Source organism: Eptesicus fuscus, chromosome 21 (genome assembly GCF_027574615.1).
Source record: "Eptesicus fuscus isolate TK198812 chromosome 21, DD_ASM_mEF_20220401, whole genome shotgun sequence".
Classification (NCBI taxonomy): domain Eukaryota; kingdom Metazoa; phylum Chordata; class Mammalia; order Chiroptera; family Vespertilionidae; genus Eptesicus; species Eptesicus fuscus.
This window is the reverse complement of record NC_072493.1, coordinates 8,841,066-8,867,271: the sequence shown is the minus strand read 5'-3', so window position 1 is coordinate 8,867,271 and position 26,206 is coordinate 8,841,066. Positions and strand designations below refer to the sequence as shown.

The 26,206-nt window shown below is 51.4% G+C and overlaps 2 protein-coding genes, 2 non-coding genes and 1 pseudogene across 4 annotated transcripts; 2 read left to right on the top strand and 3 right to left on the bottom strand.

Moving 5' to 3' along the window:
• Window positions 1-4,003, bottom strand: LOC103284842 (60S ribosomal protein L10a-like; annotated as a pseudogene).
• Window positions 4,004-4,310: 307 nt separating this feature from the next.
• ZNF23 (zinc finger protein 23) lies at window positions 4,311-10,064 on the top strand. Its single transcript, XM_028143322.2, has 3 exons — window positions 4,311-4,460; window positions 5,023-5,136; window positions 7,564-10,064. Exons 1-3 carry the CDS (start codon window positions 4,427-4,429, stop codon window positions 9,366-9,368), a joined length of 1,953 nt encoding a protein of 650 aa, XP_027999123.1. The 5' UTR covers window positions 4,311-4,426; the 3' UTR covers window positions 9,369-10,064.
• Window positions 10,065-14,390: 4,326 nt separating this feature from the next.
• LOC114230977 (U6 spliceosomal RNA) lies at window positions 14,391-14,497 on the bottom strand. The gene has a single exon (XR_003616971.2). It is a non-coding gene; the product is annotated as a U6 spliceosomal RNA (small nuclear RNA).
• A 2,908-nt stretch (window positions 14,498-17,405) lies between these two features.
• On the top strand, window positions 17,406-21,056 carry TLE7 (TLE family member 7). The gene is made up of 9 exons (XM_028142625.2): window positions 17,406-17,725; window positions 17,852-17,871; window positions 18,015-18,073; window positions 18,512-18,724; window positions 18,830-19,071; window positions 19,481-19,622; window positions 19,768-19,921; window positions 20,464-20,537; window positions 20,844-21,056. Exons 1-9 carry the CDS (start codon window positions 17,406-17,408, stop codon window positions 20,946-20,948), a joined length of 1,329 nt encoding a protein of 442 aa, XP_027998426.2. The 3' UTR covers window positions 20,949-21,056.
• A 4,038-nt stretch (window positions 21,057-25,094) lies between these two features.
• TRNAM-CAU (transfer RNA methionine (anticodon CAU)) lies at window positions 25,095-25,167 on the bottom strand. The gene has a single exon. It is a non-coding gene; the product is annotated as a tRNA-Met (tRNA).
• Between the last annotated feature and the right edge of the window lie 1,039 nt (window positions 25,168-26,206).

The window sequence follows — 26,206 nt, the reverse complement described above, 5'->3', positions numbered from 1 at the left end:
TTAGTACAGGTGCTGGGACTTGCCCCTGGTGCTCTTGATGTACAAAGCCCGAACCTTCTGCCAGTTCTTTTTGAGCATGACACCAGGAAATTGACAGCTAAGTGGATGTTGTACACAAGCTCATCACCTGTCATCTTCACGTGGCCAACAGCCACTGCCAGACACAGCAGCTGCTTCATCCGGAACTTGATTGTGGATTTTACCTCATCAGCTTTGGCCACCATATTCTCATTGTGGGCCAACAAGGACGGGAACTTGCCAGCCTTATCAGGCCTGGGCCCAGGATTTGTGGGATCTGCTTGATCAGAGACTCTGAAGCACAAAAGGCATTGTACTTGGCCAGCTTCTTGACCAGTTTCTTATTCTTGCTGAGTTTCTTCAGCGCCTCAGTGTCCATATGCGGGATGTCCACGGCCTTGGCCTCATCACAGTGCTGCTGGTGCCCCAGCACACACATGGAGAGCTTGGGGTGGGGTGTGGACTTCAGCCTGACGGTGCCCGAGAAGCGTTTGTCCTCCTGAGGGTCATAGTTCTTCAGGCCAATCTGCAGCTCCACCGTCTCCAAACTTCCCTGCTTGTGCTGGTTCCCATGCAGCACCTCCCGCAGCACCTAGTAGAGGGTGTCATGGGAGACTTTGCTGCTCTTGGTTCCTCGTGCTGCAAAAACCAGGAAAGAGGTCTCTTCCTTTTCTTCTAAGTGCTTCAGCCCTAATAGGTTTGGGCCCCGCCCTTATGACTGCATTTAATCTTATTGCCGCCTCGCCCATCTTATCTCCAAGTATAGTCATTGGGGGTTAGACCTTTAACATAAGAATTTTGTGGGGACACAAAATTTACCAAGAAAAAAGGTCTAAAAGGATATATATTCAAAAGAAGAAGTGGAAAAAGCAAAGTAGCTCCAGATATGGAGGAAGTGAAAAAAGTCATAAACCAGTTTTTTCCACAATGGTGCTAAAGTTGAAATCCTGGAAGACATAGATGAAATTTTAGGAAAGCATACATTTTCAAGACTGATTTTAGGATCTGTGAGAATCAGAAAATAGCCACTCCGTGTGTTTTTGAACATTGTGAGCAAGGGGCTTTGGGTCATGGGGCCCTACATGCCACAGCGATCCCCTCTGCCAGTGAGCTGAGTACATGCCACAGCAATCCCCTCTGCCAGGGAACTGAGTACATGCCACAGCAATCCCCTCTGCCAGGGAGCTGAGTACATGCCACAGCGATCCCCTCTGCCAGGGAGCTGAGTACATGCCACAGTGATCCCCTCTGCCAGGGAGCTGAGTACATGCCACAGCGATCCCCTCTGCCAGGGAGCTGAGTACATGCCACAGCGATCCCCTCTGCCAGGGAGCTGAGTACATGCCACAGCGATCCCCTCTCCCAGGGAGCTGAGGTCTTGGCTTCTTTGCTCTCAGAAGGCTGGAGAGGATGAGGAGGCAGCCTGGCCCCTCACTTCCGGCCCAGCTTCCTTGAGGTAAGCCTGGGCCACGGGGGAGGCTGACCTCCCAAGCTCTCTACGGAGACATTAGAGGCTGGAGGACACTCATCTGTGTGAGGAGATAGGCAAGTGTGGGGGAGCAGCTGTTCCTTTCCAGGTGCTGCCGCCCTGGGCCTGACGGGCCTCCATGCTGGGGCTGCAGCACCTCCCGCCTGTCTTCTCTTGCAGGGTGACGAGGATGATACTTGTTTAGAGAGAAATAAATCAAACATCTTGGTATTCTTCTGTCTCTGGAGCTGAAGCACTGCTACTTGAATCTTTGTTTTTTTATTCTCTAGGCTCTGCATACATTTTTATGTACACTCGTGTGTGTGTGCGTGTGTGTGTGTGTGTGTGTATGAGAGAGTGAGAGAGAGAGAGAGAGAGAGAGAGAGAGAGAGGTGTGTCATAGTTGTAAAACCCTAGGGTTCCTGGCAGTGAGCATCAGTGTCATGGCTGGGAGGAGTCCGGGGTACCGAACAATTGAACAGATCACCCCCTTCTTCCAATGGCAGCTCCTGCTCACACTCCTATCTGGACACAGGCTGCCTGCATCTTAGATCTTCTCCTCCTGGTAGGGATGGCTTACCTCACACTTGTCTCCCTCTGTGCTTCTCCTTAGCTCCAGCCCTTCTCTGAGAGGGAGACGAAGCAATGGCAGCCATGCTCCTGACAACCTGGCCTCAGGTGAGCTGTGGGTTCTTCGGGTCTTGCTCTGAGCAGTTTCCAATTGAGAAACTGAGAAGGGAAGCTGGTGAGCTTGTGATGAGAGCTGGAGAGGGCCTCCATGCTTATACCTGCCAGATTGGACTTGTGGGAAGAGTGGTGATGGAGAGGGATGGAGAGCGGGCCCGAAGACAGGGGTGTAGTCTTTGGCACATTGAGGTTCTTTGCTCCCCTCAGCAGAGGGCTCTGGGGAACAGGAAATGTGGGAACTGACCAGGTAGGATGCTCCATGTATGGGTGTGAATGGAGGAGGTAGCAGTGGACTGGGATTCTCAGGGACCAGGTACAGGTGAAGGGGAATCAGGTCAATGTAAAGGAGGGCTGTGCTGCTAATTCAGGGGAAGAGGAGGGTAGTGGGGGCAAGGGAGGAAGAAAACGGGAAGCCCTGTGGGACAGGATGTCTCTCTGTCCTGAGAGGCTTTCAGGGCTTGGGGTGCAGTGGCTCAAACTGTAGGTCTCTGATAAGAGCTCTGGACCCTCTCCCCCAGAAAAATATATGTGCAAACCAAGTTTTCCATACAATTTCAGGGACTTCATGGATCCCCTGAAGCTCATCCATGGACCTCCATGGACTGCAGGTTGGGAAAGTCATAGTCACAGTAACTCCAGTAACATCGTTTGAGGCTTCCTATGCTGCAGGCACCATACTAAGCACTTTGCATGGATCGCTCATTCCTGACAACTGACCGCTGAGATAGGTGCTGTGTTGGACTCATTACACCACAAAAGACACGAAGGCAGAGATAGAGTGACTTGCCCACGGTCTCACAGCCATTGTGTGATTCTTAACTGCCCAGCCTTATGGCACGTGTGGGACCAGTGGAGTTAACTTGGTCAGATTTGTGATGGCTGTATAGGGAATAACTTTCAGGGAGATTCAAAAGCAGGGTGACCACTTCAGAAAGAAGTCCACTGGTCCAGGCGACATGGGCTTCATCAGGAAAGTAGTTGTTAAAGAGGGGGATCTAATTCTAGTAATGCTTAACACAAAAACCTTTAGGACCTAGAGTCAGAGTAAGGAGATGGTAAGGGAGAGGAAGGAGTCAAGAAAGAATACCCAGGGTTCAAGCAGAGGTTTCCTGCACAGATAGTGGTGGTGACACCAACTGAGGTTTGAATTCAGGAGGAGGCACCAGCTCACCTGGGTAAAGGGCGGTGATGAGAAGAGAAGTTAAATGTGCAGAGAAGTAATTTGACTTGTCACACAGCGAGTGACTCACAGTAACTCCCAGAAACTGACTAGATTATTTGCTGGGTGGAGGTTGGTAGAGTCAACCAAGACAGATCCTGGCAAACAGGAGTTGAGGGCAAATCCCTGCCAATATGTCTCCAGGGTTGTTAGAGAAGGCTTGGGGGGGGGGGAGCAGGGGGCAGAGAACAGCTGGAGTGCGCAGCTGCTCAGGAGAGAGGAGCCGGGCCTGCAAGTCTGCAGCAGCAGCCCTGAGTGGCAGAACCGGTGCTGACTGCATAGGGTATTGATGCAAAGAGGAGCAGCCCACAGGGTGTCTGAGGAGCTGGCCACCAGGAAAGCTGAGCTCCCTTCTTGTCCAAACCTTGGATGACGTTGGAAAGGATGAGGCTTGAATGGGAGAGGGTAACAAAATGTCAGGTTTTCAGCAAGACCCATCTGGAAGCCGAACGGCTGTTGCTGCCACCCCCTCACCCCTGGTCCCCAAGCTGATCTGGGCAGCACTGAGCTTCCTCTGCTGGAGGTTCTGAAGCAGAGGCTGCACAGCCCCTTGCTGGGAAGTTGGTGACGCGGATCAGGCTGCAGATGGGGCTGGATGAGATGGAAGCCATGGCCATTCTTTGGGAGCAGGATGGAGAAGCCAAGACCTCAAGGAGATGAAGTGGGAATGCTGGTGGGTGGGTCCTGAGCTGTGTCCGCCAGTGAGGGAGTGGCTGCGTTATCTTTTAGAAGTATAAAAATGGCATGAGGTTTCTCTGCCATGAGAGAAGTCAAATGTGCCCTGGCTTGCTTTCCAGGTATTTTTCTCACATTTTTTGCCGTGTTATTACTTTCATGCTCTTCACAAGCTCCCTCCCCGAGCCCTTATACTGCCCTCTGCCCCCCACTTAGGGCCTGAGCCATGGAATTGGCCCTAGGGCAGCAGGAACCTGTTGTTTCAGAAGTCGGTGACCTTTGAGGATGTGGCTGTGTACTTCACCCCAACGGAGTGGGATGGCCTGTCCCCTGCACAGAGGGCCCTGTACAGGGATGTGATGCTGGAGAATTATGGGAATGTGGCCTCCCTGGGTAAGGCCTCTCCCCCTGGACCCAGACTTGTTGGTTGGGGGTTTCCTGACTTCCCATACATGTTGCGGGGGGACTCCAGAGCCTGAGATTCCTAATTCCCTAGACCCAGGGATTTCTGGGAAGGGCAAACCCCAAGCCCTTTTTGGGTCAATATAGGACTTTGCTGGGACTAGTGTGCACTCTATGCACCCTATAGAAGCTGTGTTTTAGACAGTGTGGAAAAAGTAACGTACAGCATTATCTTTAGTTCCCCTCACCTGCATCTTAGGTCTTTCCAAGGATGTCCGCGTACTATGAATATCTCAGGCCAAAGTCACAAAATGGTGTCCCTTTGGGCAGATTCTGTTTGCTCTGCATGAAGTCTCCTGTGCCCACGGTCTGGGCCCTTGTCGACTTCTCCCTCACCTCCTCAAGCCCTCCTCTCCCCCCCACTCAGACAACCTGGGGCTCTTACCTTCCCCACGCCCTCTACCCCATTGCCAAGACAATCGGAGAAGAGGCTTAGGAATCACCCTTGGCAGACTATTCACCCTTCTCTCTTATTTCCTTTCCCCCAAAACAGGATTTCCACTTGTCAAACCGGCTGTGATCTTACAACTGGAGGGAGGAGGTGAGCTTGGGGGCCCATCTCCACTGGCTGCTGAAACAGGCACAGACCCTCCAGGCCTCTGGACTGGTAAGGGAGGCACATATTGCCTATTATGCTGGAAAGTTTAACTCTTTAAGAAGAAAGAGTTAGCATGTAAGCATGAGTTAGCATGTTAGCAACATATAACTGTGCCACGTTTATTGGTCAGCTGTACAGAGTAAAATTTAAATAAGTTTTGATGATCTCTATAGTGATAGATTCAATTAAGAACTTTCTATTTTCACAATTTGCTATTTCTTTGTACTAAGAACAGATCATTTTCAAATGTCTCATTCTAACTCTTTTTAATCCTAATTTTGGAATTCTACCTTACTAAAACACATGAACAGATTAAGTAATTTGGGTGCAGCGAGGGGGTTCTTGCTAGTTTTCTAAGCATTGTCTATTTCAATGGTCGGCAAACTCATTAGTCAACAGAGCCAAATATCAGCAGTACAACGACTGCAATTTCTTTGGAGAGCTGAAAACCGACTTTTGCGCCTGGGCCACGAAGTTTCAATCGCACTGTACGTGCGCGCCCGCACGTGGTGTTTGCACCCTATAGAAGCTGTGGGGCCTGAGCCATGGAATTGGCCCTAGGGCAGCAGGAACCTGTTGTTTCAGAAGTGGATGTGGCTGTGTACTTCACCCCAACGGAGTGGGATGGCCTGTCCCCTGCACAGAGGGCCCTGTACAAGGATGTGATGCTGGAGAATTATGGGTGGAAGAGCCACACTCAGGGGGCCAAAGAGCCACATGTGGCTCACGAGTCGCAGTTTGCTGACCACTGGTCTATTTAATTAACACTTTTTCACAGAACAGGAAAATAGCCTTGTGGTTAGAAGTACAGTTTTTGGAGCAGATTTTCTGAGGTTCAGTCCTAACTGTGCAACTTCCTAGTTGTGTGACTTTGAGCAAGTCGATTATTAGTTCTCTGAGAGTCAGTGTTCTCATCCCTGAAAATGGGATAATAATAATAAAAGGTTTTAGTGCTAGTCTTACAGTTTGAGGATGGAATGAGGTAACATGTATCATGTGCCTGGCTAATAGTGTGTGCTCAATGATATATTAGTTGTTATTTTTGTTTTTTGGAGGAGACAGCTTTATATAGTAAGCTATAGGGAATAAGGCAGAAGGGAAGAAGTGCTGTAATTCATTGCTTCTCAAACCATATGCAAATGAATTACCTGAGAGTCTTACAGATATGAAGATTGTTACTCAGTAAGTCTGGTGTGGGGCCAAAATTCTGCATTTTTGTTAAGTTTCCAGGTGATGCCAATGTTTTCAGTTCCCAGACCACACCTGAAGTAGTGAGGCTCTCATTGGCTTAAGCAAAGTAGCTGCCAGATGACTTCCTATTTCCCATGAGGCCTAGCTTTACCTCCTGCATTTGGGTTCCATAAGATTATCTTACATCCCTTCAACGAATCCTCTTTTTTTAAAAGATGGTTTCAGTGGGTTTTTATTCCTTGTCATTCAGCCAGATGATCTCTGACCAACAAAGACATGTTTTAGACATGGAGAGTTTGAAGTGCTTGGCATATAGAGGGGGAAAAAGTGATATTGTGGAGACCCTTAATCAAAGGTGTCTGGAAAAATCTATAGACAGTAGGTAGTCCGGAAGTTTTTGAACAACCCATCATGATCTGAGCTAATAATAGAAACAATGATCTAACTCATTAGTCAACAGAGCCAAATATCAACAGTACAACGATTGAAATTTCTTTTGAGAGCCAAATTTTTTAAACTTAAACTTTTTCTAATGCCACTTCTTCAAAACAGACTCGTTCAGGCCGTGGTATTTTGTGGAAGAGCCACATGTGGCTCGCGAGCCGCAGTTTGCCGACCACGGATCTAGTCCGTGTCTATAGGTTTATTGGGGTGAGGACTCAAATGGGTTTTAGGCAGGCAGAAGGGGAAGGTGTAAGGCATAAGACCCATGTCAGCAGAGTTGACTTTCTTTTAAAAATTACTTCCTCATGCCCCAGTTGGTTGGAGTGTCATCCCATACACCAAAAGGTAGTGGGTTTGATTCCCGGTCAGGGTACATATCTAGCTTGCAGGTTTGATAACTGGGAAACCAATTAATGTTTCTCTCTCACATAGATGTTCCTCACTTTTAACCTTTATGTTACTGGTTATTATTGGTTTAGAGACAGGTAGTCTTTTTAAAATGATTACTTTAAAATTATACTATTGGCACATGCTCAAAACAGTAAAGAAGGTCTATAAAATGGTGGGGAAATCTATTAAACTTCCTGTTATTTTGTTCAGTTTCTGGTGTCTTCTTCTAGAAGTTTTCTAGGTATAGTACAAATATATATGTCTATGTCCGCCCTTTTTATTTTCTTTTACACAAATGGAATCTACATACCATTTCTCAACTTGTTTTTCTATTTAACAGTATATCTTTTATATCTTTTCCTATTAGCATATATAGATTTAACATTTTCTGTTTTATGTTTTTTATAATAGATATTGATATCCAGGCTGACAATAATATGACAAAGGAAATGAACAAAGAAAAACATAATACATCGTTTGTACTTCAGGGGGACTTTTCCCAGCAAACAGACTTCTCAGAAGCCTATATTCTAGAAAAACAACAGCAGGAAGTACACCTAGTAGTAAGTATGAAGAAAGAAAACAGCAGTATCATTGACGGAACAGTGAAAGATGACACAAGCCTCATGGAGGAGTGTTTGTTTAGTCAGAGTCCAAACTTGATTCAGTGTAATACCATCATCACCACTGGAGAGGAGCCCCCTGAGTGTACAGGATTGGAGAAATCCTTAAGTTTTGACACAAAACTTATCCATCATGAAATAAGTAATTCTAGGGAAAGACCATTTGAATGTGAAGAATTAGTGGAAACCTTTAAGTATAACTCTCAACTTAATCATCATCAAGACAGCTACCTTGGGGAGAAGCCCTATCAGTGTAAGGATTGTGGCAAAGCCTTTAGTGTTAATGCAAAATTAATTTGTCATCAAAGACTTCATAGTGGGGAGAAACCCTTCAAATGTGTGGAGTGTGGGAAAAGCTTCAGTTACAGTTCCCATTACATTACACATCAGACAGTCCACAGTGGGGAGAAGCCATATCAGTGTAAGGTGTGTGGAAAAGCCTTCAGTGTTAATGGGAGTCTAAGCAGGCATCAGAGAACCCATACAGGAGAGAAGCCTTATCAGTGCAAGGAGTGTGGAAATGGCTTCAGCTGCAGTTCTGCATATATCACACATCAGAGAGTCCACACTGGGGAGAAACCTTATGAGTGTAATGACTGTGGGAAAGCTTTCAATGTTAATGCAAAATTAATTCAACACCAGAGAATCCACACTGGAGAAAAACCTTATAAATGTAATGAGTGTGGGAAAGGCTTCAGGTGCAGTTCCCAGCTCAGGCAGCATCAGAGCATCCACACTGGAGAGAAACCCTGTCGGTGTAAGGAGTGTGGAAAAGCCTTCAGTAATAATACAAAACTCACTCAGCATCAGAGAATCCACACTGGTGAGAAGCCCTATGAGTGTACTGAATGTGGAAAAGCCTTTAGTGTCAAAGGGAAGTTAATCCAGCACCAAAGAATCCACACCGGTGAGAAGCCCTATAAATGTAATGAATGTGGAAAAGCCTTCAGGTGTAACTCCCAGCTTCGACAGCATCTGCGAATCCACACTGGAGAGAAGCCCTATGAGTGTAATGAGTGTGGAAAGGCCTTCAGCGTCAATGCAAAATTAATGCAGCATCAGAGGATTCACACTGGGGAGAAACCTTTTGAATGTAATGAGTGTGGAAAATGCTTTACTTCTAAAAGAAATCTACTTGATCATCACCGAATACATACTGGAGAAAAACCTTATCAATGTAAAGAATGTGGGAAAGCCTTCAGTATCAATGCCAAACTAACTAGGCATCAGAGAATACACACTGGGGAGAAACCTTTCAAATGTATGGAATGTGAGAAAGCGTTTAGCTGTAGTTCTGATTATATTGTACATCAGAGAATCCATACTGGAGAAAAACCCTTTCAATGTAAGGAGTGTGGAAAAGCCTTCCATGTTAATGCCCACTTGATTCGGCATCAGAGAAGCCACACTGGGGAGAAACCCTTCAGATGTGTGGAGTGTGGCAAAGGCTTTAGCTATAGTTCTGACTGTATTATACATCAGACTGTCCACACTTGGAAGAAACCCTATGTGTGTAATGTGTGTGGGAAAGCCTTCAGGTTTAGCTTCCAACTTAGTCAGCATCAGAGTGTCCATAGTGAAGGAAAATCCTAATAAGGATGTAGGAAACTCTCAAGATTAATGTTGAACTGAAGCAGGTACCATGAGACTTATCCTGGTGGAAAACCCTGAGAGAGAAATGAATGTAGCAATCTTTACATGGAAACAAATCTTACTCATTACACTGAAGACCAGTTAAAAAGTAACATTCAAAAACGCCTAGCGTCCTGGCCATGGACGTCTGGATGGTTGATAGCCTGACACTCAGGAAAAAAAACAAACAAAAAAATAGTTTTTTTTTTTTTTTATATATCAACAACCAATTAAAAATATAATGGAAGGAAATATCCCATTCCCAACATCATCAAGAAAAGTAGATTTTCTAGGAATAAACTTAATTACTAGCAGGACCTATATGGATCACCACTGAGGGCAACAAATGGAAACAATTAAATGGGACGAGAGAAGCCTTGTTCTTGGATAGGAAAACTCAGCTGTTCACTGTACCTAAATTATTTCCCTTTCATTTTTGACAAGCATACATCACTTTTGTAAAGAGGAAAAACAATAAATATTTCCTTAGAAAAGGAAAAAATGTGAGTAATTTTTATTTTCATGGAATAGAGATAACCTTTAGAGGCACGAGCTGAAGTCATCACGCTCAGCAAGCCCAGCCTCCAGAAACCAAATATAAGGGAAAATATTGGTAAATTGACTTCAAAAGTAAATACCTGTTTTAAATCCAAATAAAGTTAAGATAAAGCACAAAAGTAGAACCCTTGTAAAATTTGTTATATAAAAGTAATAATATGCAGAGGTCTTATCATTAAGAGAGAAGTCCTATATAATAAAAGCCTAATGTGCAAATTGACCAAACAGCGGAACGACTGGTGGAATGGCTGATCACTGTGATGTACACTGACCACCAGAGGGCAGATGCTCAACGCAGGAGCTGCCCACAGGTCCCAGACCAGCCAAGGAGGGTGCCAGAGGGGGGCCCACAGAGGGAGGTGACCAGCAGCAGTGGGGGTGGGGCCGGCGAGTGGGTGGCGCCATGCTGGCCAAGGTAGGTGCCAGTGGCACCCCCTCCCATTGCCCCACCAGTTGCCCCCCAGATCAGCCCTGGTCGCAGGCCAGGCCTAGGGACCCTACCAGGCCTCTAGGAATCTAATAAAACCCAGTAAATCACACTAGCAGGCAGCTTTTAAAAAGGCATTAAAATTATTAAAGTTCACTCTTGGTAGTATTCCAAGGAGTGGAAATTAAGACAGGTGCGAACAACCACACACAGGAAGCCCCTGCACCTCTCTCCCACAGACACAAGATGTACACACAGACCCTCCCATAGATGCACAGATCCCTGCCCCAGACATACCTCCTATGCTCTCCAGCTTGAGTGATGTGTTGGCTGGGAGTGCTGTCTTGAATGCTTCAAAGGAACTATTCTGGTCAGAAAGCTAATGACTTGAGCAGTGTCCAGGAGATGCCATTGCGTAAGTCCTCTCCCCTGCCCCCATGCTCCTAGGAGCTGATCTGTGTGGAGGCAGGCATTGGAGCCTCAGAACTGAGGTAGCAGGGCCCTTCTCCTGACCTGCTGGTCTGCTCTGGAAAATTCCAGGCTGAACACGAAGACCCAGAGTGCACTGAGGCATGAGGTCCATTTACTCACAGGGAAACAGACCCAGAGATGGACGCTCTCCCTGGTCACACAGCAAACCAGGAGTTGATGTGGTCACCCAGACCAGAGGAGAGGTGAAAGGCCATAGCTCGCTCCAACCCTCCTGGTTCATGAACATCCTGTAGATGGTTTCTGGATGTGTGGTCAGCGGAGGTGGGGACAGGAAGTCCTGCAATCCCGGTTCCCAGCAGGTGTGACAGTTTCTGCTATGGCAGCAACTAGGCAGGGACTCTAGGAGGATCAAGTCGCTGAAGACAACCTGATGTCCAGGATCAGCCATCAATGGTCCGTGTGTCCTGGGTCTCAGGCTCCTGGTCAGCTCAGGGGTGGGGCTCAAGGCCCTTCCCACCTGGATGGTCCCTGAGGCTTTTCTCCCTCATGGTGGGTTTGGTATTGCCCAGGGCAGGTCCTTGTTTAGATCCCAAGGACGTCAGGAGAAGGCAGACACCTGCAAGTCCTCATGGAGTACCGTGGCCCCCTCGCCCAGAGCTCCCCGGGGCCAGCGGGACCTCACAAGGACAGAAAGGAGTCAGTGCTGGAGGCCCCCGTCCCCTCACACACACATCTCTGAGTCGGAGCCATGGGCTCGGAAGAGCCGGATTAAATCAAGTCTCCCTCAGCCTTCGTCAGCGTGTTCCGTCCTGCAGCACCGGGCACCCTCCGCCCCAGGCTGTCACACTGTCAGGGCCCTCAGAGAACACGGGGTGCTGCCCTGTCCAGGTCAGGAGGGGAAACTGAGGTTCAGGGAAAACATGGTTGCCGCCGGGCACCCAGCAATCCAGGGAGGAGCCTGGTGAGAGGCCCAAGCAGGACGGGTGGGAGGGTCCCGGGCTGGGGTCGCGTCTGGGGTGGGGACGAGAGGATCCGCAGTCCCCGGCCAGCAGCTCTCTCCTCCTGGCGGAGGGCTGAGGGCGGAGGGCGGAGGCTTCCGGCTGTCCTCCTCGGAAGCCCCCTCTCCCCGGGCCACACCCCCTTCTGCGGCCCCTCCTGACGAGGACCTGAGGACCCCGGCACAGCCCATTCCAGTGGACTGAGCATTTGTGGGAGGCAGGCCCCTTCCCGGCCGGGGCTCGCCTAGCGCGGGGACCGCGAGGAGCCAGCCTCGGCCTCTCCGAGAGCTCCCCCAGCTCCTTCCCCCCCTCCGGCGCCATATGCACCGAGACCACGTGGTCTCCGCCCTCCGACAGCTCCCAGGACTCCCCGGGCTCCCGCCGGTCTGGGCGCGCCCTGGGCTGGGGTCCTCCGCGCTCTCCGCTCACCAGCCTCGCGGCGCGGTGCCCCTCCGCCGTCCTGAGGGGTCCGCTCCGGGCCACGGAACCCCCCACGCTCAGCAAGCCCGGCCTCCAGGAAGCCCTCCCGGCTGCACGGCCGCGCCGAGGGCGCTCGCTGGGCTCCTTCAGCCGCACGGTAAGGGCAGTTCCTCGTGTCCGCGGCCGCCTCCGGCCGGAGCGCCCGGAGCCCACGTGCTCCCGGCGAGTGCCCGCGACGCCCGGACCCCCGCGGGCGGGCGGGAGGGCGCGCGGGTGAGGAGAGCGGCGGCCTTCGGCGGGGCGCGCGCCCTCCCGCCCGGGGGCTGCGTTGGCCTCCGCCTGAGGGGCGCGGAGGTCGGCCCGGTGCCCGGGCGCTGGGACTCGCCCTGGGACCGGGGGGAGCCATGGCGAGCCGCCGGCCGCCGGGCCGCCTCCCGCTCCCTCAGGTGGCCATTGGCTGCCTGCAGGCGGGAGCCGCCCCGCCCGCTCTCCTGCGCGGGCGGGAAACCACCTCGGGGCGGGGGACACGCGCTCGGAGACCCGGAAGTCCCGCGGGCTGACCGCGGCGCCGCGGCGGAGGGCGCCCGCGCCCGAGGCGGGGAACTCAGAACGGTTAGGCCAGCGCTTTGCAAACTTGTCTTCCAAGAAGCACAGCCTGCCCCGCCGCCCGCCCCGCGGAGGCCCGGCCTGTGGCTCGCGCGGGCAGGGCTGCCGTGGGGACGGCGGAGAAGGGCCCGGGGCCGCGGGGCCCGGCGAGCGAAGGGCAGCGGGCTTTGCTTCGAGGTACAGTGAGGTGGGGCCGGCAGGAGTCGGTAGGCAGGATCCAGAACACCGGCGCCCACGGCGCCCCCGGCTGCGAGGCGGGTCAGACAACACAAGATGGGGGGCCACAGGACGGCCACCGCGCTCTCCGGGGAGGCACCGGCTGAGGAACGGTGGTTGGAGGCCCCCCTGACCGCGGGGAGGAAGAGAGGCAGCGCAGGGAGCAGGGGAGCAGTGAGGAGGGTCCTGGCCACGCCGTGCAGGGGCCCTGCTCCCCGGGGCTTCCTCCCCCTCTTCACACGGAGCGCGGCCAGAAGCCACCTCCCCCTGGAGGGCCTCCCTGGTGTCTGGGTCAGCGTGGCCTGCCCAGCTGTCAGCTCTCACCTCCGTCTAATGGTTCCCATTCTCTCCCCCGCACCCCCGCCCCCCCATTCTACTTGGAGTTGCTCACCGGCGTGCAGCTCACTGGCCCGGCGGGGCCTTGCTGGGGCCTCACTTCGGTGCAGTGGGTGATGCCGGGGAGTCGGTGAGGGAAGAAGGGCTTTGTGTCCGTGTTTATGTGGTTCATACATTTTCGTCCACAGCCTCCCGGGTGAATTCCCAGGGGGCTCTAGTGCGGGGTGGGCGGGAGTGGGATGGGGCGCAGTTGTACCCTCAGCACAACCATCCAGTGCACAAGCCATGAACGCCAGTGGTAAGAATTGGGTTGCCCTTCTACTGCCCACGGGAGGGCGCTCCAGCCTCCAGATAAAGATCTGGAAACTGAAGTTTGAGGTCCGGCTCTGAGGACCCAAACTCTAGCCTCAGTGTGCATCCAATTGCTGGGGCTACCTACCGCCCCCCGCCCCCCGCCCCCATCACGGTTCCACCACCTTTGCCTGGAACTGGTCAGGGTCTTTGGGCAGAGACACAGGCCTCTGTCCTCGGGGAGCAAAGGTAAGAAAACCACCCGCCAAACTGCCTAAGGCCGGCGAAGGAGAGGGAACTAGGAGGGAAGAGTGTGCTCAGTGGGAGGGGGGGGGGGGGGGGCCAGGCCAGTGGCAGAGGTGAAGGAGGAAGCGGAGCAGGAGAGGCTCCAGTTCACCACCCCTCCCCCTCCTGCCAGGAAGGGACCACCGGGCAGCGGGGCAGGCAGTGCTGCTCACACGGGGTCCCCAGGCCGGCAGTGGCAGCATGGTGACATCACCACAGAACTTGTTAGAAATACCAAGTCTTGGGCCCTACCCCCAGACCCACAGAATCAGAATCTTTGGGGTTGCCCCCCGCCCCCACGCTGTTCTAAGAAGATCTGGGGGGGCGGGTCTTATGAGTGCTCAAATTTAAGAACCCCTGGGCGAGAGAGCCGCAGAAAAGAATGGCTTCCCTGCTCTTCACCTTTTTTTTTTTTTTAATATGGACTGCTTCATGAATTTGCGTGTATTCCTTGCGCAGGGGCCATGCTAATCTTCTCTGTATTGTTCCACTTTTAGTATACGTGTTAACGAGCCGAGCACCCCTGCTCTTCACTTTCAGGGACACTCGTGAAAGACCAAAGATCACAGAGCCAGGCCTGTTCAAGTCAGAACGGGGGAAGGAAAAGAAACGGGGCCCCTCCTTCCTCCCGTAGTCCCCCACATTGGGCAGCCCAACGCCAGCCTTCCTGAGCAAAGGGGATTCGCCCAGAGATGAGCATTTGAAGTGGCTCTTGTGTACAACCCAATCCACCTGTACATCTTGGAGGAAACACTGGCTCTAGTGGGCGGCCTGAACACCATCCAAAGACGTGTCCCTCTAAACATTTCCCACTCCATCTTTCCTCTTGCCGTGAATTTACTTGGCAGATCCCCATCTTGCCCCTCATCCAAGGACACCCGGGTTCTTCGGAAATGGCACCCCAGGGATGGCCCGCGCTTGGCTGTGGTTGTGGCCACGCCTGGTAGATGATCCATTCATGGCAGTGCCTGGTGTGGAGGGAGGGCCCAGAGCTAGGGAGCGGGGTTCCCAGCACTAGCTAGATCTCGGCTCTGCTGACTTCCCTGCTTTCGGAGGGGAATTGCATGCCATGGGCACTGGGTGAGTGCTTATCTTGTTGGCAGGGCTGACTTCGGCTCTAGCATTTTATGTTGAAGCTTAGGAAAGAGGGAGTTGCCTGGGAAGGGGAGGGCTCTCTATATTCCCACCTCTGGGGATAGGGCAGAAGGGGAATCGGGGCTATCAACTCTTCTCCTCTTTCTAGAAAGACTCTTCCTTCTCCTCTTTCTTAGGATGAAATCCTGGTTAAATGGTTTTCCTGCCTTTAAGCTTTACGTAACCCCCAAGCGGGAGTCTGGGCAGCAGACCCCCCCCCCCCACCCCCGTCACTTCACACTGGGCTGGGAACATGTGTGCTCTGTGCTTTTGCCCTCACCAGGGCCCAGGCAACCCTGGTGGCCCAGTTAAAGGAGCCTGATATGTGTCAAGGCAGATTTGGTTGAGCATCGACCTATAATCAAGAGGTCATGGTTCAATTCCCTGTCAGGGCACATGCTGGGGTTTTGGGCTCAATTCCCAGTAGGGGGCGTGCAGGAGGCAGCTGATTAATGATTCTCTCATCACTGATCTTTCTATCTCTTTCCTCTCTGAAATCAATAACAATATATTGATTAGATATTTGCTCACCTGCTCTGAGCTTCAGTTTACAAAAAAGCAACACACACCAAGTAACTAAGAATCACGAGGGCCCCAAATGATCATTTGGGGGAAGGTGAGAAAGGAAGGACTTGGTTGAGAAAAAGACTCAAGTTCCCACAGTTTTTAATTTAGTTTCAAATAGCCACAAGTATGCAGAAACTATCCCGAGTTATTTAAACAAATCTTCCTCCCATTCTTCTTTCCTGTTTGCCAATTTCCATGCCCAAAAGCAACCCCTCTTCCTAATATGTACATCCAGACATATGCAAAGAAAGGTTCTCATTTCCATCCTTCTTTTACACAAAAGCTGTGTGTTTTCAGAATCCACCTGTTCGCCCATGAACACACCTTGAAATTGTCCATATCCGTGCATTAGTGTCCTTGTCATTTTTAACAGCTGCATAGCATTCCACTTTACGTGTATGCTGTAACCTACTTCACCGGTCCCCTCCTTGGGGTTTGTCCACTCATCTGCTGTCACAACCAGTGCTCCAGTTTCTACCTATATCCTCTTGCACCTTCCAGGTGCACCTTTAGGACAAATTCCTTAAAGTGGAAGTGCTGGGTCCGAGGGAAACTGCATTTTAATTACGGTGGATGCGGCCTTCCTTCCTCTGATGGGGAGGTAGGAGAGAAGGCTGTTTGGAGCTGGACAGGGCAGAGAAGAGAACAACGTCTCTGTGCTTTGTAGCTATTTGCTCACCTGCTCTGAGCTTCAGTTTTAAAAATCTGTAAAATGTGGCCACACAGTTGTAGGATAAAATGGGCTCAGCTATGTACAGTGTTTGGTTGAGGACCAAACACACAACGAGAGCTCAAAGGTGTCAAGTCGTGGAGGCTTTTATACAACCACCCCCTGCATCTGCCAAAGAGCAGGCAGCCTGTTTTCTCTGGGGAATCGGCTGGACCTTGGAGAGAAGTGGTATCTGAGAGCCAGTATTTGAGCCTGGGCCACAAGGCACTGGCTCCCATTAGGAGAAGCCCTCCCAAGCCCCACCATCATTTTGTCCCCGAGGCTTCTCACGATCCCTGATAATGGCACCCTGGGCCTCCCCAGGGCCTTCTGAATGAAGGCGCTTGGTCTGCCTTCAGTCTTACACGCGGTGGTCCCTGGCACAGTCCACAAATAAACCTCTGCCATTTGTTGCACGTTTGTCACTAGCTTTACATAATTCTGTGTAGTCTACATGCAGGATTCCATTCAGTTCTCAGAGTTCTCCCATAGGGTAGGAAGGATTACCACCAGCAGACACCCTCCTCATTGCTCCGCCACCATGCCCCATCCAAACGGAACATCATGTTCGCATGACTTCCTCAGAGTTCCCCCCCCACACACACACTCCGCTGTCCCCTCCAGGGGGCAAGAGGCCCTGTGATGTGAGTGGAGTTTCCTGTTGCCTTACATTTTATTTATACTGGGGATGAGCCTTCGTTGGTCAGATGAAAGGGTGGATTGATTTTATGGGACTGGAAATGCAGTGTGTGTGTCTAGAAGGAAAAACATGATACCTGGTAACATCTCAAAATGTCCCTGTGAAACTTGTCACCAGTGCTGCCAACATTTTGTATAAAAAGTTAGCGACCAGTCTTTTGAATCCTCTCACCATGAGAACACCTCTGACCCTTCTAAATAGACCCCACACAGCATACAGGATCCGTCCTCTCTCTTGCTGCAGGGGGTGAGGACCAATTGGGAGCCCAGCATCTGTCAACCGGCCCATCGTGCCTCCGGCACTTCCTCGGCCTAAGAACATGAGTGGAAAGAAGGAAGAGGCGGCGTTCAGTATCCTCAGAATTTATGATGAACCGGAGCCGAGGAGGTGTGAGCCCGAAAGCTCTGGCATCTCCTCTCAGCATAGGCATCAAGCAGAGCCCCAGCTGGATGGGGGGTGCGGCACCCCGCAGCGGTCCCCAGGCTCCCCGGAGGCGGAGGCGCAGCAGGGCCCGGTGTACCAGGAGATGAGCACTCTGACCCCGCAGCAGTGGGCCCTCCAGGCCCTGGACAGGTCTGAGCTCCAGGCCAGCTGGTTCTCCGAGGGGCGGCCGAAAGAAGAAGCAGAGTTTGCCTCCAGGTAGGTCTCCCTTGGTGGGGGGCGGAGGGGGGCCAGGAACTGACCTGGGGGAGGGGTCCTAGCAGGGAGCCCTCCATTTCATGCTCTCTCCTCTCTCCCCCTCCCCCTCCCCCTTTGTCACAACAGCTTACTAGGATTCGAGTTTGGTAAGTGCAACCGGGACAGTGTGGGTAGGGAGGGTGGCAGCTCAAGGTGCTCAGATGGGGCCTTGGGGAGAGGCCCTGGCGTCAGGAGAGCAGGCTGCCAGCTGCCCATTCCGTGAGCCGTGGGCATCGGTACTTCCCTGCAGGCCTGCCTTGTCCTTCGCCTCCTCCCAGTGACGAAGTCTGGTCCTTCTTCAGAGCAGTTGTAAGTGTCTCTTCCCCGTTCCCCCCAAACAAGAAGGTGAGGGTGTGGAGTGTCCACACTCGCTCTCTCCCATAGGTGGTGAGGGTCCTGTGGCTCCCCCCTTCTCCCGCCAGCAGTATACAGGGCTTCTGCTCACAGAGTCACTTCTAGAGCTGCACCGTGGGGGCTCAGCCAGGCTCTGCTCTCGCTGCTGGCACTCGGAATGGCCTCAGAAACGTGGCCCTGCTTATCAAGGAGGGCCACCTGGGCCTGACCTGGGCTAGCACAGACGGTGTCAGTGGGCTGGGTCCCAGCTGAGGACACGATCCTGCCTGGGGGTGAGAGGGGAGCTGTTGGATGAACGGCTAGGAATGTAGTCCGGACAGGGGCAGGCAGTCCCCATGGATGAGGGGGCCCAGGGCAATGGCCGTTCAAGGCCACCACCCTCTCCTCTCCCAGCCTCCCGTGGCAGACGAAGTGGTGGTCAGGCACAGGATCCCACGCAAGTCCTGGAAGGTGGGCAAACTCTGCCACGGCAAGAAAGTCTGTGCCATTGCCATCAGCAGCTCGACTCACCACGTGTACACGTGTGGCCACGGCTACATCAGGGTGTGGGACGAGAGTGCCCTGCACGCCTGGAGCAAGGCCCCGCAGGCCCAGCTGAACTTTCAGGTGAGGCTGCGCTACGAGGGCTTAGGGCCCCCAGACGCTATTCCGTCAGGAGCCCCGCAGCCTGCGCTTCGTGGAGGTGATGTGAGCGTGTGACCGTCCCTACAGGACCGTCATAACTGTGTCCTCAGCTGCAAGCTGTTCCCCGACGAGCAGAGCCTGATCACCGGGGGGGTGTCCCGGACCCTGACGCTTTGGGATCTGGCACCCACACCCCGCATCAGGGCCCAGCTGGCCTCCGCAGGCCCCATATGCTACTCTCTGGCCATCTCCTCCAATGCCCAGATCTGCTTGGCTTGTTTCAAAGGATTCGTTGAAATTTGGGATCTGCAGCACCAAATCTTGATCAGGTATGACCTGGGGGCGGGAAGGCACGTGTCCTTTCTGGACCTCACTCTCCCCTCTGTGCGGCAGGACTAAGTGAGTCAGTGTGGAGAATAGATCAGGGGTCCCTCTAGGGTAGTGATGGGCAACCTTTTGAGCTTGGCGTGTCAAACTTCGCCAAAAAACTGAGCATAACTCAGGTAGTGTATCACTTTGAGGAAAAAACTAACTCCAAGACTCTAGTCCCAAATGTTTCATCCTCAGGAGCATCAAATGTTTCATCCTCGGCATGCGGCCGCTTGTCATCAGAAATGGCTACGTGTGTCAGTGCTGACACGCGTGTCATAGGTTCACCATCACTGCTCTAGGGCCTTTCTGGGCCCCAAACTCCCGGGGGTCCAACCAAACACAAACCTCTGCGTTCTTTCCCACCAGGAAGCACGAAGTCCCTGAGTTTGGGTCCCGATGTGTGGATATCACGGGCAATAAGTTCTGGACCGGCGGCGAAGACACCAGCCTGTATGCCTGGGACCTGAGGAGCTGCCAGAAGCTGCAGCAATACAGCGTCCACCATGAGGTGCCTGCTCGGCCACGGCTGGCTGAGTGCGGCCCCCGGGCCTGGGAGCTATGGGTGCCCGCAGGAGCGGGACCTGAGCTTGGAGGTGGGCACGAAGGATGGGGTGGGCAGCCTGGAGCGCTGACTCCCACCTCCTTCCTCACAGATCCTCAGCATTACCCATGACCCCAGTGAGGAGTGGCTGCTAGTGGGCCTGCGGACGAGTGACATCATCATCATGCACACACACCGGAGGGAGGCGTTTAAGGCCGTCATACATAAATACGTCCATCACCACAACCTCAAGTTTGCCGCCTGTGGTGCGTGAGAAGCCAGGCAACATCTCGGGGTGTCCTGGCACACTCTGGGGTGTCTACTAACTTTTAAAGTCTGGGCCCAGCCTATTTCAGACTCTTAATTACTCTCTCTCCAGCCCCAACACTGGCCAAACAGATCCAGGTGTCTGCTCCCCGCTGCTCTCACCTCTGCATCACCCCCACTCCCACCCCCACCCCAGAGTGTTTCTCCCTCTGATAGCCCGGCTACCTTTCCTGTCTTCTCTGTCTACTCACCCCCTTTCCTTTCCTGGCTCTGTCAGAAAGGGTCGCTTCCCCACACAATGGCAGCCTGAAGACACGGGCAGACGGAAGAGGCACGAAGCCCCAGCTGCTGTCCTGTTCAGAGACGCTCACCGTGATCCTCTGTGGGGTGGAGGGTGGGGGCAAATGAGGGAATGGTTCATGTTTTGTCTCTGATTTTGGGGGGAAACTGAGGCAGAGAAACCTCTTCCCTAGTCCGGCCGGGAACAGCTGGACTAGAATGCAGTATCTGGCCTGGCCCTCCATCTGTTTTTCCTTCGCAGGGAGCTATTTTGTGACCACAATGGATGAGTCAGTCCACTGCTTATCTGCACCTTATCTACAAAAGTTGTTTCAGGTACTGGAAGGAGGGGTGTGAAAACCCGGCACAGAGCTGTAGCCCCGATCCCAGTGGGTCAGGTCCCAGAGGCACTGCTGGAGAGGACCTCTGAGATGGCAGCCAGGGCCACTTAATAGATGGGGGGAATGAGGACTTAAGGTCCTGCAAACGCAGGGGCTCCACCTTGAGGCCTGAGACCTGGCCCTGCCTCCAAACGGAGCCTCAGGTCTACGCTGCGCCTTGCAAGAGCCCTAAATGGAACCATCTCTTGCCCGAGCCTGGCCCCTGCATAGAGAACCTTTTTTGGCTCCTCTTTCCCTCTAGGAAGAGGAGTCTACAGAAGTCCTGTGTTGCGATGTGTCCTCAGACAACCAGTATCTGGTCACGGGCTCCAAGAACTGTGCCACGGTTTACCAGCTCTTGTACTGAAGGTTGGGTGCCGGGTCCTGCTGGTGAAGAGCCAGAGAAAGCAGCGTGCTGAGAGGGTGACCTTGGGCGCTGACCAACTTCCAATGCCATGGCAGGTCAATGTCTGTTCCCCTCTCCCAGAACACACCCCAGCCTGCACGCCCAGGTTTTTATTGTACAGCTTAGGGATTTTTCACTTTGTTATTTTTCCACCACCGATTGCTGGGTTTTGGTGGGGAAACTTGCCTTTATAACTAATAAAATAGAAAAGCAAAAAATCAGAATGGCCTGGATATGTGGTCAGTTCTTTCCAATGACAAATTCATTGTGGTGGATTCCTTATACCCCCAGTCAGCAAATTCCAGGGTGGGGAAGGACTTTTTTTTTTTTTTTTTAGGAATTTTCTTTTCTTTATTTTTTAAATCCTCACCGGAGGATATTTTTTGATTGATTTTAGAGAGAATGGAAGAGAGACGGAAAAACAGAAAGAAACATTGATGTGAGAGAAACACATTGACTGGTTGCCTCCTGCATGAGCCCTGACCAAGGCCCGGACCAGGGAGGAGCCTGCAACCAGGTATGTGCCCTTGACTGGAATCAAACCCAGGACCCTTGGGTCCACAGGCCGACGCTCTATCCACTGAGCCAAACAGGCTAGAGCAGGACTTAGTTTTGTTTGTAACTTTTTTTGGGGGGGATTGAGGGGGGACATGCAGGGAATTCTTGGAATTTAAGAAGGCTTAAGAAGAAATGTATGTATATGTACAAATTTTCAAGTTGCATATTGGAGTTGGTAGATCAACAATGCTCAACTCTTCTGTTAATCCTCACCTGAGGATGAGGGGAGAGAAAGGGAGAGAGTGATGCGAGAGAAATACTGATCGGTCACCTCCCATACGGGCCCTGACTGGGAACTGAACCGGCAACGTTTTGGTGTACGGGACAGTGCTCCAACCTACTGAGCCACCGGCCAAGGCTGAGTGAGGCTCCATGAGCGGGTGTAACCATATCCCGAGAAAGGCTCTCTCCTTTCAGCTTCCTGATTCACAGCACCTCATTTGATCCGAGTCTTCGCAAGTCCTGATCCTAATTCTGGCATTTGGTGCCAGTCAAAAGCTACGGTTTTGTGTCAGCTTCCTCATGTTTGAGGATGTGATGATGTAATATTTTGAAAAAGCCCCAGCTCCCCAAAACAAGCAGATAGGCCTGCTTTCTAGTCCTCTCCCATCCCGCCTCCTCTTTGCTTGGTGTTGGCATGGCCACGAGATAGCTGCCACTCAAGTTTGTAGCTTAGAGTTGTCACTGGGAGGAGACTGCAGAGCCATGGACCAAGTGCCATCCTTCGCATTGAGATGTCGTTGGGAACCTAATTCTTGCTGAGAAGAATGGGTCCCATTTCTGGGCCAAGACTAAAGCAGTAGGGGTGTCCCTCCAGGTTCTCTGTCCTCTTCTACCAACGCAAGGTGAATGGCATGGAAGCCCTAGAGCAGTGGTCGGCAAACGGCGGCTTGCGAGCCACATGCGGCTCTTTGGCCCCTTGAGTGTTCTAACGCCACTTCTTCAAAATAGACTCGCCCACGCCGAAAACCGACTTCTGCGCATGGGCCACGAAGTTTCAATCGCACAGTACGTGCGCGCCCACACGTGGTATTTTGTGGAAGAGCCACACTCAAGGGGCCAAAGAGCCGCATGTGGCTCGCGAGCCGCGGTTTGCCGACCACTGCCCTAGAGGATCGTAGAGCCATGAGGTGGAAGCATCCTGTTTCCACAAATCAAATATGGAGAAAAGCTGCCCACTTTGGATTGTTACGTGGACGAGAAATAAACGTATTAGAGCTGTTATAAATTTTGGAGTCTATTTGTTACCATAGCCCTGGAAACAATAAACTTAAAGGGCCAGGTAATAAATATTTTAGGCTTTGCCATTTGATCTTTGCCCCAGATACTCAACTCTTCTGCTGTAGCGTGAAAGCAGCCATAGACAATACATAAAGGAATGTGTGGAACTATGTTCCAATAAAACTTTATAAAAACAAGCAGTGGCCAGATTGATCTGCTGGCTATAGTTTGCCTACCCTGCTGTTGCCAGTGTGCCTCTAAATAATATAATTAGCATCCATGTAAAGATATGATACAGAGGGTAGAAGCCAATAGATCTGTCCTACTGGGCTATAGGAACAAATAGACTCCAAAATTTATAATGTCCATCGAGGTTTAAATCCAAAGATATGAGTAATTATGGTGAATGTAAATAGAGTAAATATTTCTATTAATCTGTTGATATATGACTGGATTTTAAAAATTCTCAGGTGTACATGTTTAAAAGATTAAAATAAAAGGATACAAAAAGGATGAAAGTGAGATATTTCGTGTACACACTAAATCCAAGCAAGCTGATACATGAACTTTAGATTAATATGCTCTAAAACAAAGAGCAATATCTGAGATAAAGGTGAACACTTCATGAATCCAACAGGAAGATACAAAAATTCCATTATGTTTTATGCATTTATTAATGTAGTTTCAAATTTATAAAGAAAAATTGACAAAAAATAGACAAATCTCTCTCAGTAGCCAATAGTTTAAACAGACAAAATAATAAGAATATAGAAGAGTTGAATAACATGATGAGTAAACGCAGGATAATTCATACAATCACTACAGAGTATATTTTTTTCACATACACAAAGCATTGATAAAACTTGACCATAAACTAAGGTGACCAGACGTCCCGCTTTTGGCGGGACAGTCCCGATTTTTAACAATTTGTCCCGCGTCCCGCGACGTTTTAAAAAAGTCCCGATTTTTGCAAAGAATGCACGACAAGCTAGGGAGAACGGGAAGGGAATATACGGTTTTCGGCGGCCATGTGGCTATTTAGCCAGGATATGAGTTTTATATTATTTTTGTTAATTTTATAATGTTAAACTTTAATAATAACAAATAATTGTTGAGAACTGATTATCGAGAACTGCTTATCAAAGTTCGCATTGTTGATCAGTTGTTAGAATTCGACCACCATTGTTTGGACTTAATGAACAATGGCATTTTTTGGGATTGGCAACGACGAAAACATTTTGTAACTGTCTCTCAGACGATACACATCGTACTGCGTGCTAGTAAGCTAGTTAAACAAGTGATGTCATTACAAATCAGCTATTCAGATAATTTAGGTAATTATTTATTTCATAAATACATAAATTTTCTTGAATTTAGCAGACAGTACTCATATTTATATTTTATAGTGGCGGCAAAAAGTCTAGCGCCGGCCTTGAAAGTGACACGACTTACGTTACGGCAAATTCATGACCTTTTAAACAACGACAGCAATCTACTAAAAAAATTCACTCAAATGAGAAATATGCCAAAGAATAAAATAATACTATACATAATTTTTATTTATTATATTTGTAAATTGTACTTGTTGAAATTTAAAAAATATATTACAATACTATTTTTGCGTTCTATGAAAATTTTTGTTGCTCCATATAGACCAAATTTTTAATCAAGAACCCCCCTCCCCCGGTCAATGGTGTCCGCTTTACCAATGTTAAAATCTGGTCACCTTACCATAAACTCAGTCATAAATTTCAGAGGATTTAACTCTTAAGAATATATTTCTTGACCACACAATGCAATTAAGACAGAAATGAATAATGAAAGCTAGAAATGTTCCTATTTTTGAAATGAAATAACTAATAGAGACTAGATCACAAAATAATTGGAAGCTACTGTAAAACTGAATCGAAAATTGAAAGATTCAGGGAACATTCGGATCTAGCTCCTTGGCATATGTTGTCAATTTGGCTCAAATATAATCTTACTAAAAACGAACACCTGAGTTGAAGAGTTCAGCTAAAGCTGTGGTTAGAGCTTGGTCATTCCGGGTCAGCGCTGTCCCGCCCCACCTCGCTCCCTGGGCCACGTGGGCGGGTCCAAAGGGGGAGGTCAGGGGTGGCTAGGCGGTTGATTTGCACTCATGTCGCAGAAGGAATGGGACCTCTCAGCCGCGAGATGCCCATTTCCCTGCATTGGCGCCCACACTGCGTGTTTTCTCACCTGTGTTCCTGGGAGTGGGGAGCTCGCTCACGGCCCTGGCTGTGACGTCACCGTTTCCGCTGGAGGTGGAGTCCCGTGCGCGCCCGGCGCCGCCACAGCAAAACGCCGTGCCCTCTCTGAGGCTCGAACTCAGGACCTTCAGATTATGAGACTGACGCGCTGCCCACTGCGCCAAGAGGGCCGCCAGCAGGTGCGTCTGCTTTGTTACTAAAGAGAAAACGTCTGCAGCCCCTTCCCGGCCGCGCCGCCTCCGGGTGTCCGTCCCCCGGCAGAGACCCGGCCTCGGCGGACACCTGGTGCTGTTCGAGCGGCACGTGGGGAGGAGGGCGGGCCCGGCGGAGGGGCGTGCCCGTGCGGACCGCGACCGGGGCCGCCGCGCGCCGGGGTCCCTGGGGTTCGGAAGGATGGGCCGCAGAAGCGGGCCGGCGAGCGCGAGGGCCGGGCAGCGGGAGGGGGAGGGGGAGGGGGCGGGGGCGGAGGGCCTGGCTGCCCCGGGGGGCGGGGGCGGGGACACGCGGAGGTCGCGGGCGCGAGGTGAGCTCAGGCCCGCGCTGCTGACCAACGGCGGGTGTCGGGTAGACGGAGGCTGTCGGGGCGGCACCGGCTGCGGTGGGCGTGAGGGGGCGCCCCTGAGCAAGGTGCGTAGGGCCCGGGGAGCCCGTGGGCCTGGGCGGGGCGGGCTGAGGAGGAGAGAGGGGCCGAGAGGAGTTGGGGGTGGGAACCGTCCCTGCCCGGCACTGGCTTTCAGCCTGGAAGTTAGGAGTGTTCAGAGATGGGGGGGCTGTCCGGACGCGGGAGCTGACTCCAAGGCGCTGCCAAAGGCCCGGTCTGGGTCCTTTTGGCAAATAAATAAACAAATAAATATTGATAGTACTGGGTTATAACTCATAGAATAAAATAAGTATCCATGAGTCCATTCTGATAGAAATACTTGGTTATGTATACATACATACGTACGTGGATATTATGTATAGAGTATATGTATCTGTATGTTGAGAGCCGGGGGAGTCGCCTGGCATAATACCGGCAGGTAAGAATCGCCAAGGGGGAAAATTGTAATTCTTCAGCGGCGAGACCTGCCAGATGTCACCTTTTCCAAGTCACCAAAGTTAAAACCAGCAGTAATGATCCATGTTGCTGTGATGTGCTGAGGACAGAGCGTCATTTCTGTGTCATTCTTGCCCCCGATGCATTCTCTGGATTTATTCACCAGGAGATAG

Excerpts from the sequence above, each read along its gene's own strand:
- TLE7 (XM_028142625.2), top strand. The coding sequence starts at position 17,406 with ATGAGTGGAAAGAAGGAAGAGGCGGCGTTCAGTATCCTCAGAATTTAT. Across the intron at positions 19,072-19,480 it reads CAGCACCAAATCTTGATCAG|GAAGCACGAAGTCCCTGAGT; the intron begins GTATGACCTGGG and ends CTTTCCCACCAG. Across the intron at positions 19,623-19,767 it reads AATACAGCGTCCACCATGAG|ATCCTCAGCATTACCCATGA; the intron begins GTGCCTGCTCGG and ends CCTTCCTCACAG.
- ZNF23 (XM_028143322.2), top strand. The coding sequence starts at position 4,427 with ATGCTGGAGAATTATGGGAATGTGGCCTCCCTGG. Across the intron at positions 4,461-5,022 it reads TGGGAATGTGGCCTCCCTGG|GATTTCCACTTGTCAAACCG; the intron begins GTAAGGCCTCTC and ends CCCCCAAAACAG. Across the intron at positions 5,137-7,563 it reads CCCTCCAGGCCTCTGGACTG|ATATTGATATCCAGGCTGAC; the intron begins GTAAGGGAGGCA and ends TTTTTATAATAG.